The sequence below is a fragment of the Hippoglossus stenolepis genome, chromosome 9 (genome assembly GCF_022539355.2).
Source record: "Hippoglossus stenolepis isolate QCI-W04-F060 chromosome 9, HSTE1.2, whole genome shotgun sequence".
NCBI classification, from domain to species: Eukaryota; Metazoa; Chordata; class Actinopteri; order Pleuronectiformes; family Pleuronectidae; genus Hippoglossus; species Hippoglossus stenolepis.
Window position 1 is genome coordinate 669,290 of NC_061491.1, and position 16,214 is coordinate 685,503.

General features: G+C 40.3%; 2 protein-coding genes across 3 annotated transcripts in view; one reads left to right on the forward strand and one right to left on the reverse strand.

The window, feature by feature from the left end:
* The window catches only part of zfr (zinc finger RNA binding protein), a 1,162,720-nt gene that overhangs the window by 653,068 nt on the left and 493,438 nt on the right, over positions 1-16,214 (forward strand). The window lies entirely within an intron of this gene.
* ydjc (YdjC chitooligosaccharide deacetylase homolog) lies at positions 427-15,790 on the reverse strand. The gene is made up of 6 exons (XM_035165674.2): positions 15,529-15,790; positions 14,645-14,820; positions 13,934-14,093; positions 11,581-11,680; positions 5,105-5,282; positions 427-4,054 (listed from the first exon to the last, which is right to left on the reverse strand). Exons 2-6 carry the CDS (start codon positions 14,806-14,808, stop codon positions 3,724-3,726), a joined length of 933 nt encoding a protein of 310 aa, XP_035021565.1. The 5' UTR covers positions 14,809-14,820; positions 15,529-15,790; the 3' UTR covers positions 427-3,723.

Below are 16,214 nucleotides of genomic sequence, written 5' to 3' on the forward strand. Positions count from 1 at the left end.
ATTACAATGTATATAAGTGGTCTTTGCGTTTAGATTTTTCCAGCTTCCAAAGTAAAGAATGATTTACAAACTTTCTCAGTCAACTACTATACTTTTAGGGCCATATTAACATTTTCCATGGACAGTATCGTGTGTTTGAATGTGATGCAGTTTGCCATATGTACATATACAAATGGGTGGAGCCCAGCTGAGGGCTTTTGGCTGCAAATATGTACATTCAGATAACACGGCAGCTGTGTCACTGATGTCAACACAAAGGTACGAAGTGGTTTGTAGTGCAGATTTGTTCCACTTTGAGCTGAACTACTCTACAGAAGTCTTCCAGCACACAGTAGCTATAGGATAAGTTATTACTAATAACTATTTCAGTGGTAGAGAAAGCATAACGTATTACAAGTAAAAGCCCTGTTTTCAAACTGTAACAAGTAACATTTAAGATTTATTTCCAGTAGTATGTACTTTGATGATTAAACAAAGTACTTGTAATGAGCCAGTGTGAGTTTAATATTGTGTGGCTGTGGGTCAGGAAGTAGAGCAGGTAATCCACTAACAAGGTTTAATGTGCTGTTCAAAATTGAAATGAGTTCAGAGCCAGTCATGACTTCCCTGGAGCTCTATGCAAAGTTCAACTTCCTGACCCAGGAGCCATGTAAATCATTTACCACAGTCACACCTTACCACCAGTGTTCCCACTACAATCCAACCCCCTTTAACACGGTTTGCTTCACCTGTCCAAGAATAAGTGCAACACCGAACAGAATAAGGTATAAACAAACAAGTATTGTCTCCATCCCCTCTCAAAAGTTAAGTGCTATAGATAATGGATGGATAGATCACAAAATGGGTCAGAAAATGAAAGCCTGTACTTTTGTCCAAATCCCACATTACTTTTTAGGCCCTTGATATAATTTCCTTTCTAAAACTTCAAAAGTATCTTGACAAGAACCATTAAGTCTGTACTGCATATCATTTTGTTTTTAAAAGGGCAAATTCTTAAACAAGAGTGATATTGAGGGTGTTACAACCCATATTTTTTACACCAATTGTACATTTTTCATTATTTTTGGGAGCCTGCTCCATGCACAGGCTTTCATGAGAAGCACCATTAATTTGTGTTATTTATGTGGTAGTAAACATTATATATTGACTGGAGCCTTGACATGATTACTTTTGAGTCAAACTTTCATCATGAGCCATCCAGTATGGAAGCATGTGCTTTTAATTTATAATATTAACCAGTAGATCTCACTAAACAGTCTCACCCTATGAGGTGAGACCCATGTGGATGGATGGCTCCACAGGTTATGGTGTTAACTTGATAAAATACATTTAGAAGCTGCACAAATGATTTATCAACACTAATACATTCTAATGTGTAACAGTATTAATAGCACAAGTCTGAACTGTCCTATCCTCTAGCATCGTATGGGTTGACTTTTTGAGTCACATAAATATAGAAATTGGATATAGTATTTATAAAGATAAAGAGTGTTTTCCCTTCAATTAGACCACTTGGTCAAGTGTTTCTCCACAGCAACAAAGATATTTGAAAAAACATATACAGTATGTTGAGAGTTCTCTAACATTTATGGTCACACTGGATCCTCTGTCCTGGTGGTTTGAACATGGGCAGGGCTCAATCTCCCACTGTTACACACAGACAAATAGACACCAGAGCAGGGAGTGAAATTCCCAAATTAAGTTAAGGTACAACTTGGTAAAAAGAAAAAGTAGGAAAACATAATCAAAGAGTGACACTGTTTCATGTGTTCTTCATGCTCTCTTCCAGTAACAGTGAGTGTAAACAGTGATTTTGCTGAATGAATTATAATCATTTTGGGAATTTATTAGTTTTTAAGAGATTATTTTAAAAAGTGCATTCATCAAGATAAAATGGTATAAATATGGGGTTTCGAATCACAGACCGGAAACAAATCAAATCTCTCTGTTTAAACAATTTAAAATTTCTTTCAAATCATTTCAAACTCCTGAGTGCCACCACCACTCCCTGTCACCAAGAGAGAACCTAAGTCCCTTGAAAACCCTGGAGGATATCATATTTGATATTGGCGAGTCAGTTTTAAACGCTGCTTTCTGATTACAAAAAACAATCATTGAATTAAAATATTAAGTTAGAAGTTGGAAAGAAACTGAATCAAAACATTCAATTCTACTGTAGATATACAGACAATGGCCTTAAAAATTATAAACATAGTGTTACAGGTGATTTTTAAATGTGAATGTTAAAATAGCATTCCCTTAGACACACACTGACAAGATGTTCATCGCTACTTGTGCTGCACAGACCTCAGATCATTAGAAATCATCCCTTCACCCTTTAAAGAAAAACCACACAAATATTATGATTCAACTGTTCGACATCTGAGACATAAATACACTGCTGGGGCCCTGTTAGCCCGTTTTTACTAAGATTCAATACTTAATACCTGACCATAGAGTTCTGTGTTGTAATTTGATTAAACATACACATGGAGCAATTTTCAAAACTTAAGGACAAAGCTGAAATAATGGAGGTCTTAAATAGATTTTCAAGCAGGACCTCAAGATCAGATACTAATTCACTTAAAGGAAAACTACAGGTTATTACAACTTGGGTATACTTTGATTAGTCAACAATAATATCTGTTTACTCACCAAGTTAAAGCTGAGATCTAGAAACATGGTGGCATCACTATGGAGAGGTCAGACAATGTGTCAACACAAACCAAGGGTTTATTCAAATCTAACTAAACCACTTTATGTGAGTGTACCCCTCTCTAATAATCCGCCATTGCCCAGAGAAGCTGTGTGTTCACAGCTACAGTGAGTACAGCAGGTCAAGGATGAAGCAGATGATGGATCAATAAAATGAAGGATGATGAAAATAAACTAGATGAAGTTGTCTCACCGGCATGCCTGATCATCTGACTGCTCATGTTTGTTTATTACCTGGACTTATTTGAATACTCAAAGGGCCGTATTATACCACTGTGTTCCCAGATCTCAGCCATTTACTTCTACACTGTATTGGCTAAGTACAGCGTATAATAATGGACAGAACCACACTACAGAACCCAAGTTGTAATTGATATGTGCAACTGAGGGCATGCAGGTAGTGCAATAAATTGTATCAGAGTACTGTGTAGCAGCACTCAGTATGGCTTGCATAAAAAAACTAACTTTGTCTTAAACATCCAAACTTTAACAAACACCTTAGAACAATACATTCCATTTTGTAGGCAAGTTTAGTTTTTGAAGTGCTTCTGTGCTCGAGTCACATTTACTCAGAGGCTGTAAATGGATAATGGTACTCCCTGAGTAGCCTCTCTACCTCAGTGCAGTCTCCTATTGAAGGTAAAATCAGCAGACCGAAATATCAAGACTACAAAATGTGAACAACTTTTTATACTAGGGAACTAGGTTGAAAAAAGAGAAGATGTACTATTGTTGCAGCCAACAGTCTGGCTGGACTAGAGAGACAACTTAATTCATAGCTCTCAATCCATATGCTTCTGTCTGTGAAGCTGTGACTGCCTTGGGTTAAACCGTATTCATTAAACATGCTGCAAATGACATTTATAGGATTATGCCGATTTCTAGCAAATGGCAATTTGACTCTGAAATATGTTTTTTTTACCAATAGAACAGAACCTGGAAGATAAGGTTTCCCACTTGCTCTCTGCAGTAGTGTAGTGTTTACAGTAGATTTTTAGACAGCAGTAGTCAGAGGTCTTTGAATGCACAGAGCTGCACTCTCTCCTGACTATAGAGGGCCAGCAGGGATGGTTCTCTAAGCACGTTCAGCTCATGCTGTCTGTCAGCTGACTGGGAGAAATCATCAGGACCCTCTCCGCAGCCTCCTTCATCTGGGTGACTGGGGTAACCTGGGTGAACCATGAGCTCTGCTGTGACCACAGATTGATTTGAACCTGATGCACTGCTGGAGGTAGTGCCTGAATGCCCGGCAGCCAAAGCATGGCTGAGGGCCCTCTGCAGGTTGGGGACCGACATGTTCTGGCCCATTGTGGTCAGTCCCAGGTACACATCTGGCCACCTGTGGACATGCAAAAGGTTTAGTCCCTGATAAGTGTTTGTCAGCCAGAGACCTTGAGAAAGTCTGCAGAGGAATCAGTCCATCTGCTCACTACAGCAGCTGACTGACAGGTACTGTTATAGATGAACCTATGGTAATACACATACAAGTATAACAAGAAAGTTTAGATCCTGTTCCCACTAAACTTTCACAATTGTTGACCTTTAAAAACTAAAGAGCATCATTATCAGTCCTCTTAAAACACCAGCAGGCTGAAGTTCTGACTGATGATTGTGGTTCATATCGATATATAAAAAGCTTAAATGAGGTTGTGAGCTTTATGCTTTGTTTCATATTGTGGATGTAATTGACAAGATAAAGTCAATATGCACATTTAATATGAGTTTTGTTGGTGAACAATATTATGCCCCAATACAACACAAGTTAGTGAAAATGTAAAAACTATTTTGCATTTACATTGGATTTACATCTATATAAATTATAGAGGAAAATCACTGGGTACACTCAAAGACACAATTATACACCATTATATTCATCTTATTAATAAAGCTGTGTGCACAAATAGATCGAGCTACAGAAATTTCAGCTTTTGTGAAACTTAGTGCATGTGCAGCAGCCTCCTTTCCAATGCCACAGTTCACCAGTAATGGAGGAAGACACTTCTTTAATTACTGTACCTACTGGCAAATAATTAGTTCTGCCTGTTCCACCAGTATGTACATAAAGCAGTGGAGGTACAGCAATCGATAATGCATTGTGCGTAACAGCAATCACGCACAACCATTACATACGTGTCTGGCTATTTATAGTACTCTTTTATCATTAATGCATCACATTTAGCTGTAACCCATCATCAGCAATGATATCAAGTCATCAACATCAAATATTTGCAAGGTAATCGATTATTTAGTTGACAAAGCTTATATTGACAGTCTGTCTTTAGTTAATAAGTGTTTATGTGGTGAAAATTGCATATGTATGGATTTTAGTGTAAAGAAATTGTTTATTCGTTCTGGCTGCACACACACGCACACATACACAAACACACACCTGATTCCATAGCGTGTGAACACAGGGATAGAGTCCAAGGCGTCCTTCTCCACCTGTGTACAGAATCTTTGGAGGTGCACTGGTAGCCACGGGCAGCTGTGTAAACCTGGCTCCACTGGAACACGAGTGTATGGAATGCTGAAATCTGACAGCACCTGTGCAAACACCTCACGCACCTCTGCAACATACAATACAACACCTTTGTAATGATAAACTGACCCACACAAGACTGTGTCTCATAAAGATAGTAGAGATATGTGGAAGGAGCTATTGCTAACAACATAATTTATTTGTTTGACAGATTCTTTTTAACAGGGTAAAAAAATACTCCTTCATTACTGGCATACATGCATACATCTAAAGATTGTGGGACATGAGTGTTGGCTAAACTATCAGTGAACCTCCCAGGATCAATAATAAGAACCTCTGTCTTTCTGGTCATCCAGCATTTTACATATTCAAGACTTAAAAGAGATGAGTCAATCAGTAGAAAATTATAGCCATCTATTTACATTTTTATCACCTCCCTCATAATATTGTATATCAGGAACAAGATATCCTATTTCTTCCAAAAGATGTTGGAAACTTTCCTCTAAGATTCTGCTCCATGACTGCGTCACATAATTTCTGCAAATTTGTCCCCTGCAAAATCAAGCTAAACATCTACTGTTGAACCAAATAACAAAAGGTACAACTAGATTCACATCTGGTTCTGGTTAACTGAACTCTCTTGTCATGTTCATGAAACCAGTTTGAGAATTTAACTTTGTGACATGGAGTATAATCCTGCTAGAAGTAGCCATTAAAAGAGGGTAAACTGTGGTCATAAAGAGATAAACATGGTCAGCAGCAATACTCACGTAGACTGACATTCAAACCATGATTAACTAGTATTAAGGGTCCAATGTATCAAGAAAACATCCCCTACAACATTATGCCTCCAGCAGTCTGGACTGTTGGCTCCATGAATTCATGTTGTTGACTCCAGATTGGGATTCTACCATTTGCAGCCTCAGCAGAAATCCTGATTCAGATGAGGCTATGTTTTTCAGGCTTCAACTGACCAGTGTTGGTAAGTTTGAGTCACTGCAGCCTCAGGCCCTGTTCAGACCTAGTATTAACATCCATCCTGAGAGATCGAATCACAAACAGCTATAAGAACGTGTGTTCACACCTAACATTAGAATGCGTCCTGATGTTGTTTTTACCCAGTTTGAGTATACTGATGTGTCCTACAATCATGACCGTATTTGTGTTGGCGCGAGCTAGAGAGATGGAGGGAGCGAAAGAGAGAAGGGGTTCAGACGTTCCTGGGGGCTCACACTGAAGACTTTTAACTTTGGGAGAGAAGTAATGCTTTTGTTTACTTTACTTGTGTAACCTAATGTATAAAGGGCAGGGTCTATCTCCACCATGACCCAAAAAATATTTGCTGTATGGAAAACCAAATAACAAAATAATGTAGGGCAGAAGGTAAATAACACTGTAGTTTAGGGGATCATTCAAGTGTGAGTATACAACATGATGTTAGTTCTACAACTACCATAACATTGATACGGATTACAACTCTATGACAAAGGGAAATAAACAAAACATTACTAGTAATGTTACTAGTATAGTTAGTTGCAGATTAGATTCAGATTTCAGATTTTTAAATTCAACTTTGAGTAATTCTTTGAGCAGTGTAGGAGTTTAATCAAATTACCAGAAATCAATTAGGAAACAATATTCAACGAATCACCGAAAGCTTGAACATTATTCTCACATTGCTTAAAACATTCAACAAAATTAGCGGTTTTAAGTTCAGAATGGAATGTGGGTTTTATGGCTTTCGTCTGTGATATCTCCTGAAGAGAAGCACCTCTCTCTGAGAAGGGGGAGCGGCAGGAGATGCCATGTTAATTAGTTGCATGGGTTGTGGGAGTCATCGCCCCCTTCAGCCAGTTCCATCTGAATAATCTGCAGTGACAGTCGTATATCTATTTTGTCAGATTAAAAGAAGTTTGTTTGAAGGAACATCAACCCTTGTTTTTTTGTCCAAAATGGAGGTTTTATGGTATGCAGATTTGATAGAGGTAAACCTGCAGGCAATGAGCTAGCTTTCCCCATCTTGGCTCAGTGAGGCCTGAAGCCAGGCTAGGAGTTAGAGGTCTGCATCTTGACTAGCCTCACAATTAGATTCAGCAGTCAACGATTTGATTCACAACGATGCATCGATGCATCTCCATGTATCATATCCACAATTTCATATCTTACTGCACGTGCCTGCTTTTTCATCAATTAATGCAATCAGAACCCCGTTTATATTTAGAAAATTATAGACTGTTACTGTTATTACAATTGTTCCGTAATTTAGAAAATAAGGTTTTCAATTCGAAAATCAGGCTACAACAGTAAGTGAATGATGGTGGTCAGTGCTCTCCACACTGATTGACATTCATTCAGTTTAGACTTGTGTGCTGCACCTAAGGCTTAAAAGGACAAACTCTGATAACAGCCTTTACCGTATCAAGGTGGCACCGCCTGGCCCCCCATAGCAGCACCACTGCACTGAGGCACATTACTCTGCGCAGGTGAACAAGTGACTCTGCTCCTCTGATGTTTCCTAATCATCACACTTAGAACAGATCTTTATAAAAACCTGCTGAATTCATATTTCATATATTTCATATATCCTGGATAAACGGGGGGGGTCACTTCCTCTGCAACAGTGAAGTTAAAACACAGCATTAAGTCGTTATCTGCGGGAGGAACTTCTGTCTGCATGTGTGTGTGTTTGTCTGCTCGTATCTGTTGCTCTTCACACACAAACTAATAATCACTTGTATTTAGTTATGAATCGATGATGTCGGATCATGACTCCGGATCGTTCCGGTCACTTTAACCCTGATGTCCTGACTGTGTGCGTCATGTCTCGTGTTGTGTAGCAGGTTTAAACATGTGTCTCATAAACTCTAGAGAATCAAACAAACACAAAGTAAACATCAGTCCAATACGTGTCCTAATAACTTGTTTATTGTTAAAGTGTAAATTGAGCACACGTCAGAGGAGGAGTGAGGAGGAAACAGACTCCAACAAAGACTCTGACACAGGACGACCGGACCTTTAATGAGCGTCTGTCTGATCCTGGAGCAGCGGTGATATAATATTGCAGCGGTGGGACAGCTCTAAAAAGTTCAAAAAAGTTTGAGTGATGGATCTCAGGACGCATTGAGGATGCGTTCAGACCTGAGTTTACCACTGACCACTAGTGATTCGATCACTTAGGACTGATGTTAATACTATGTCTGAACAAGGCCTCAGATTTCTGTAGTTAGTTGACAGGAGTGGAGCCTGACGTAGTCTCTGCTGTTGTAGACCATCCACCTCAGAGTTGTACGTTGTTATTCTGATGCCTCTCTACTTACCACAGTGAAGAGTGTTATCTGAGTTACTGTAGCTGTTTTGTCAGCTCCCACTAGTCTGACCTCTATTCTGTGTAACAAAATCTAGAATCTTTTTTTATGTAAAAATTTGAAAAACTCAAACCAACAATCATGTCACCGTCAGCACTGTGATCACATTTTTCATTTACGGTTATGATGTCAAACATCAACTGTAGCTACTGACCTATGCTCATTGGGCCTCATTCACTAACATGCGTGCAGAAATGTTCTTACTCTCCGCAGAAAATAAGTGCGTGCGCAAAATCGCCGCCGGATAATAACATGCGTGCACCAGGGGTCTCATTTGTAACTGTTGCGTACGCACAAAACATACGCACGCCACTTCTCACGCAAACGTTGGGATTTATAAAAACAATATTGACGGGAAAATTTGCGCATTTCCACGCAGGCTCTGACCCATGCGTACGAACCTTTTGGAGACGGGAAAGTGGCGGCGCAGACGTGAGGTGGTGAAATGAAGCCAGATTATTGATCCACTTCATCATGAACATTAAAACCAACAGCTTTAGTTGTGCTTGCGCGACATATCTCTTCCACACGAACCTTTTAATTGAAAAATATATAAAACAACTTACAGCAAATTACGTTTAGATTCCATTAAACAGCGGAGTTACAGAGCTGAGTCATTAATAGTTTTTAACAATATCTTCTAACACTGTGCGTGTATCATCAAATCACTGCAGTGAACGTGTCTGTGCCATCAGGCGCACAGAGACCTGGAGATCACTTCCAAGAAATGAAGAAAAACTATTCACTCCAATGGAGTGGAGGTGAGGATCCACTGATGTGAGGGAATCGGTCCGGTTGCTCTAAATAAATCAATACTGTGGTGACACTGGTGCGTGATGCTGCGTGATGTGTGCACGCGAATGGAAGGATGAGGAGGAAACAAGGGTTCAGCGATATCTGATCAGCTGATATAGATTCTATTGATCTGTGATCTGTGAGCTGAACTGAGTCCAGTATCACACAGATCGACCGACGGAACCGAACCATCCCAGTACAAACACGAGCATATAATAACAATTATGTTAATTTATATAGATTGAGGACATGTCTCTGAATTCTTGCAGTTTTGGATGATTAAAATACGAACATGAGATACAAAAAGTTCCCTCAAATTCTGAGAGGGTGGTTTTTTTGCCTCCACCTTTGAATTGGATCTTTTTTTATTCCAGGCTCTGTTCTTTCTATCGTCCTCACTCTCACTCACTGTGTTATCCACAGCAGCAGCAGAGTATCAGTGTATTCCCTTTATCACTGCTGTCCCATGAAATCGCTCTTCACCTCCACCTCACTAACAAACACCTCGATGTCAGTGTCAGAAAGTTTCGCTTCCTCTTCTCATCGCTTGATGCCGTGACTCTGTCATGACTCGCCGTGGAAACCCATTGGTCAGCAGCATCATTTAATATTCATGAGGTGCTTTGCATTGACCATTTACTGTTGAATGTGGGCGTGTAGAGGCGGAGTTTGAGGCAGATCCAAGTATGAATGTTTCCAGGTGGACTGAATTGTAAAGTGAACATTGTGTTCAGGTGTGCGTGCGCATGGTTTTATAAATCAGAATTTTCTTTTGCGTACGCCATTTCAGGCTTTTGTGCGCACGTACACTTTTAGTATGAATCCCACGCACTGTTTTATAAATGAGACCCCAGACGATTTTGTTCTTCATCAGAATCATTCTAAAATCGACAGGTGCGTGTCCACTCTCTACAATTAGCATACAGCCACGCCTCTATTTCTCCATATAAGGAAATCCGTTGGTCATGAAGAGAGCGGTGTGCTGAACAGTTGAAGTTATAAGAGACGCCCCCAAAAGGTAAAAAACACAAGAAACTCACAACAGCAGAAGTTGAAGGCGACAAAGGTGGAAGACACAAAACACACTTTTCTGTAACGTGTCCTCCGGAGTGACGATGTTTAAATTAAACCTGGGCTGTAATAACTGAAGCGCTGAATGCTGTGTCCTGCACAGAGCTGAGCACTAGAGCTGTGGACATTTCTCTTAGATGCATCGCGAAGTGGACGTGGACTCCGCTGAATAATTATATCACCGCTGCTCCAGGATCAGAACAGACGCTCGTCCTGTGTCAGAGTGTCTGCCGGAGTCTGTTTCCTCCTCACTCCTCTGACCTGCGCTCACTTTACACTTTAACAATAAACACTGATCACAAGTTATTAGGACACATACAGGACTGATGTTTACTTTGTGTTTGTTTGATTCTCCAGAGTTTATCAGACACATGTTTAAACCTGATACACAACACGAGACGTGACGTGATGCGCACAGTCAGGACATCAGGGTTAAAGTGACCGGAACGATCCGGAGACATGATCCGACATCATCGATTAATAAGAGATGAGCGCGCACACACACACACACACACACACACACACACACACACACACACACACACACACACACACACACACACACACACACACACACACACACACACACACACACACACACACACACACACACACGATAATTTATATCATATAAAATATGTAATTTATATCGTTTAAAATCATGGGGGGAGGGGGGAGCTGGCTCATTAGCATTTAAAGGAACAGGCACTCAAAACAGGTCACTCTGTGGAGGGCTGTTTTATACAGGGTAAAAAGGGTGCTGTTTGAAATGATCCTTGTGGTATTTTGACCAAAGTATGTTACAGACATTTCATTAAGACCCCAAGGAACCATATCAACTTGTGGTAAAATGGGCATGCTATGTCCCCTTTAAATAAATGGAATTTTAATATACTATGCATTTAGTTAAAAGGGTGTGTCTTTAAATTTTTCAGGACAGTCGAGCCTTCATCATTTATGCGTACCCATGGTCTGAGGAAGTTTTAGGTACGAACATATTGATGAATCCCAGATTCGTGCATCAAACGTACACGCCCATTGAGTGTATAATAGTCACTGAGAAATGTGTAGCTTGTCTTGTCATGTAAATGGTTATCAGTGGATGAGTGTACGAAAACAATACAGTTTGATTTTTTTCCCACAAGCTTCTATTACCTGGCAGTACATGGATGTGCTGGTGTCCGTCCATGTGATGTGGCAGGTGACCTGTAAGTTCCCTGAATTGTCTGACCTGGGCACTCAATTCCAGCTCCACCTGGGAAGGAAACGCACACACCTGGAAGTTACTGTCATGGAGAAAACATTCTTCTTCCTCTTTTTGTCTCGGAAACAAACATGAAATGAACACAAGTTGTTTTGCTACATGAACTTGCTGTTTGATGATTTGCAGTTTCTCACCAAAACACAGTCTTCTCACTAATTCTAAAGCAGTCTATGAAGTGCATCTGTTATTTAGCCTACTCTCATTGATAGGAATAGGAGCCAGAGCCTTCAGCTATCAAGCTCCTCTCCTGTGGAATCAGTTCAGAATCAGAATCCCTTCACCAACAACAGCATTCCTGTATGTACAATATGTTCAGGGCACTCATGATACCAGTCAAGTCGGCCAGTCAGTCTGGCATAATCGGGCAGGCTGAACCTGTTGCTATCGTAGCATGTGGGGTTGGACAGGGATATGTGTCGCGAAACGCAAACCGAAACCTTGGACTTCTGGACCGCGATTCCTCTTTTGGTATGAGAATCATTACAGCCCTACTATGTTTGCTACGTTTGACTTTAAGGAGACATATTTTACTCGTTTTTGGTGTTTATACTTTTAATTGGGTCACTAATTGAAAAGGTTTACAGTCTCCAATGTTCAGAAAACGCTTTAGTTTCTTCATGCTGTCCATTGCTGCAGCTAAGCTGACACTCTCTGCCTGAAGCACTCTGTCCTGCAAATTGAAAACCCACATATTACTGTGTTTAGGAGCACTTGTGGAAACTGAGCAATTGTACTGACAGTAAACCAGATTTTATGTGTAAATGTCATATGCATCAACAAATTTGTATACCTGGTTTGATATTTGAATCAATATTTGTCATATGCAGTGAAGTTGCCACTTGAGTTTGTCATGCATCTAAATATCCGCTGATATCCTCCTCCGGATCACTTTCGCGCAAACCCCGCACACAAGCTCTCGCCCAAGGATGCGCAGTAGCATCGCTAGTTCCGGTAGCATTGCTGCATAGCTGCAGTTACTGCTGAGTATCGCTGACGTGACAACTTTGGTGACCGGACCTTTAATGTGCATCCTTCCGTGGTCATCATTATGCAGCGGCTTAAAAGATTTGCATAGCGGAAAACAATAATCGATAAAGTTCCATCTCTGTATCGATGCAGTCATCCATGTCTCCATCGTGATGTATCTAAGAATCAAGAAATTTCCCCACCTCTATCGATAAGTAAATCCAGGCTTTCCTCATAAAAGGTGCAGGGTTTACTGCATATGACCAATCAAGCAGAGACGCATATTTTCCAAACGAGGTGCAAAATATAATAAATGCGAGGCATACACACATTATCTGGTAACACATTATCCAGAATAAAGAAACAGTTGCAGCAGCCAAATTCAGTAAAGGACAGCTGGCAAAAAGTAACAGATTGTGTGAATGCATGGAAGTCAATGTTTTTATAGTAAAACTGTCCTATCATTAGTTGTGAACCTGGTAGCCGACAAATAGGCAGTAGCTAGCCGAGGCCTACTTGGAGTGCAACAGTAACATTACAGATTTAACAATCATTAATCCATCTCAACAATTTACCAGTGCTCAATAGTTTAAGATCGATTGAAGTGAGCTCCTCACGGTAAGATGCAGACCGTTCTTTCTTCCAAGGGAATTTATAATAATAACAATTATGGCAGTATACATTCGCTCACCGCTTGAAAAGCTGCATGACGTCATCAACAAACAGCTAACAGCTCACTCAGACGGCGTGATCATCGTAGCAGGGGAATTCAATCATGCAGATCGCAAACTGGTCAAGCCAAAACATCATTTTTTTTTTTATAATTGTGAGTTTCCCAACCAGAGAAAATAACGATGACAATCATACAGCAACAAAAAGAAAGAAATACACAAAGTCTATCCGTGTGTTGACTAGAGCTCTGACTGCTTAGTCCCGCTCACTCAACTGAAACACAACTGAATCTTGGATATACATGTAACCCATGATCCCCGGCTTCCTGAACCAGAAGAGCTGTGTTCTTCATATTCTAAAAGTTGACTTGCTGATTGTTGGAGATAAATGCTGGTCTTCTAGGTCTTTTTACCTGATCTATAGTTCAGCATTAGTCTTGAACTTGCTTAGCCTGATTCTTAAAATTTAAGATGCACAGGAGATTGTACTCATTGACCAAAGTTTGTGTAAGTACAGACAGGGTGAGAAGTGGGAATGAAAGCAGCAGCAAAATACATGCAGAGACCTTATCTAGATTACTTCAAGCCAGTCACAAACTGTGTGTACCTGTTTCATGCTGAGCTGACCTCTCTCCAGGGCCTGACGAAAGCCCATCTTCCCATGAAAGAAGCCATGGTGGTTTATCAGAGTGGAGGCCTGCTGGACACTCTGACATACTGGAATTCCCTCTGACAGGTTAGCATGGAGGCCAATAGGTATGTTGTGTCTGACTCAAAAATAAGAAAAGAAAAACTTGTTCAACAGCTTAAAAAAAAGTTTTTAGGTTTTAATTTCTTCTTTGCTTAAATAAATAGTGCATTTATGTCAAGGGGAGGTAGGTACTTAGGACACTACACAATTAGAGTTGACCAAATTTAAAGATAAATTCTCATTAAAATATTAATAATACAATCAGTTGTAAACTATATATTATTTAAATCAATTGTGGTGGGACAACAGGGGGTCTCATCCCGCTGACTACAACAGTAGTCAAGTGCAAGTATTGTCTGCCATGGCCTGAAACAGACCTTCTGCTGTGAGTGACTGACACACCTCCGGTCAAACAGATACATCCATGCCTGAAGCTCTGTCACAGAGACGCACATTCAGCAGGCCTATGGCAAGCTGTTTTAACGGAGGTAAAGTGTAAATATCTGAAACGGTTAGTTGCAGCCCTAAATGAGAGTTGGTGCGTGTAGTAATGCCAAGTGATTTTTCAGCATATCTAAAGTGTGTCAGGAATTTTCATATACAATACAATATGCCAAACTAAACTACCGTTTAGCTAGATCAGCTGCCTCTTTTGCAGCAGTGGTGTTAACCAGCAGCGATACATTGGAAATGCCTCCAGCCTGGAAACAGTCCACAATTCCCTGGTTCCTCCTTGGACAGTAACCAAAATCATCTCCAGTCACCACCAGCATCATTCTGGGCTGTGGCATAATTGCAGGTCTCTGTGGAGGAAAAAAAGGATGAATACTCACTGCCTTCCATGAGAGCCCACTGCTATTAGTGTTTGTCTGAATGGGTGAATGAGAGGCACATCGTTCATACTTTGGATAAAAGCAGTTAGCCTACATACATTTACCATTCTGTTCATCACTACAGGAAACTACAACCAGTTAGTGCAACAGACACATTTTACGATCAATATTTAAGTAGTATTCCAGTATTTCTTTTAAAGTAAAATCACGCATGTGTCTAAATTCAATGATAAAAAGCAGATCACTCTCAAAGTTTTAAAATGTGTTACTACCTTACACATGGAAGATAATAAATAACACCTTGCATGATGTTTTACTAATTAACTAACTTACTAACTAACCAACCATTTTAGTTAAACCTGATGCTGCTGTGATGCTTGGCTCTTTCTCTATCAAGAAAAGAAAGGAAAAAAAATGAATGTCTTTTACAAGCAATTTTGATGTGTTCTTATTGATGTGTTAAATGTTTTCATTCGTCCTCACCCCTGGAGAGCACTTAGGGTGGCCTTGTGTCTGAATGAACCTGTGCATATCAACTTGTCCTGACACTGGGTTTACACGACGGCTACATGTCCTGTAGAGTTGCAGTTCCTGGAACACTGTCGGCAGGAATGTACTGGCAGCTAAGGCTACAAGAAAACCATTTTGTAATGAATGTAAAATTGTACTCATTCTTACCCATTGTGTTACACACGTTGACCCATATACATCTGAAGCCACACAAGCACCGTGGAGAAAGACGATATTTCCGACCGGCGAGTAGCATTAGCTATTCTTCTGCTGCTGTGGATGTTGTTGCGTCTTCTTCTTCAGAGAAGTATTTAGCTGCTGACATCCACTTGGTATTATTACTGCCATCTCCCGGAGTCAGTCATCTACTGATGCGTTTGGTCCCAACTACTAAACCAATTTCCGCCAGTCTTGTTTCTCGCGAGAAGTTGAGGTGTTTTGACCGGAGCGCTCTGAATGCACACCCCTCACATGTACTTCCTCTAATCTCCGCTCTCTTCCCGTTCTCTTCCGTGTTCTCCATCTATGAAGTTCATCTATTGCATCTAACAATAACACATTCTACAGTTTCTGATGCCTGACAGTGTTTACAGTGTCGATGTGTGCTGCAAAGGTTGCTCTCTCCTGTTTCACTACCTCATTTTAATTATATGCAACGTTTGCCCTTTGTCGGCAGATTGTCCCAAAGTTGTTGCAATACTTTGTTGTTCTCATTTTGTGCCCCCGTTTTTTGGACAGTGTTCTACCTGTCTTCTTCATTTCCTCTAATCCTATGTGAAGAACCCGAAGAATATCACCACATGGCCTTCTATTCCTCGAGTGAATTGAAATTATTTTGAATAAAATCCTCACGA

Excerpts from the sequence above, each read along its gene's own strand:
- ydjc (XM_035165674.2), bottom strand. The coding sequence starts at position 14,808 with ATGCCACAGCCCAGAATGATGCTGGTGGTGACTGGAGATGATTTTGGT. Across the intron at positions 5,283-11,580 it reads GCACATCCATGTACTGCCAG|AGGTGCGTGAGGTGTTTGCA; the intron begins GTAATAGAAGCT and ends TGTATGTTGCAG. Across the intron at positions 4,055-5,104 it reads TTCACACGCTATGGAATCAG|GTGGCCAGATGTGTACCTGG; the intron begins GTGTGTGTTTGT and ends GCATGTCCACAG.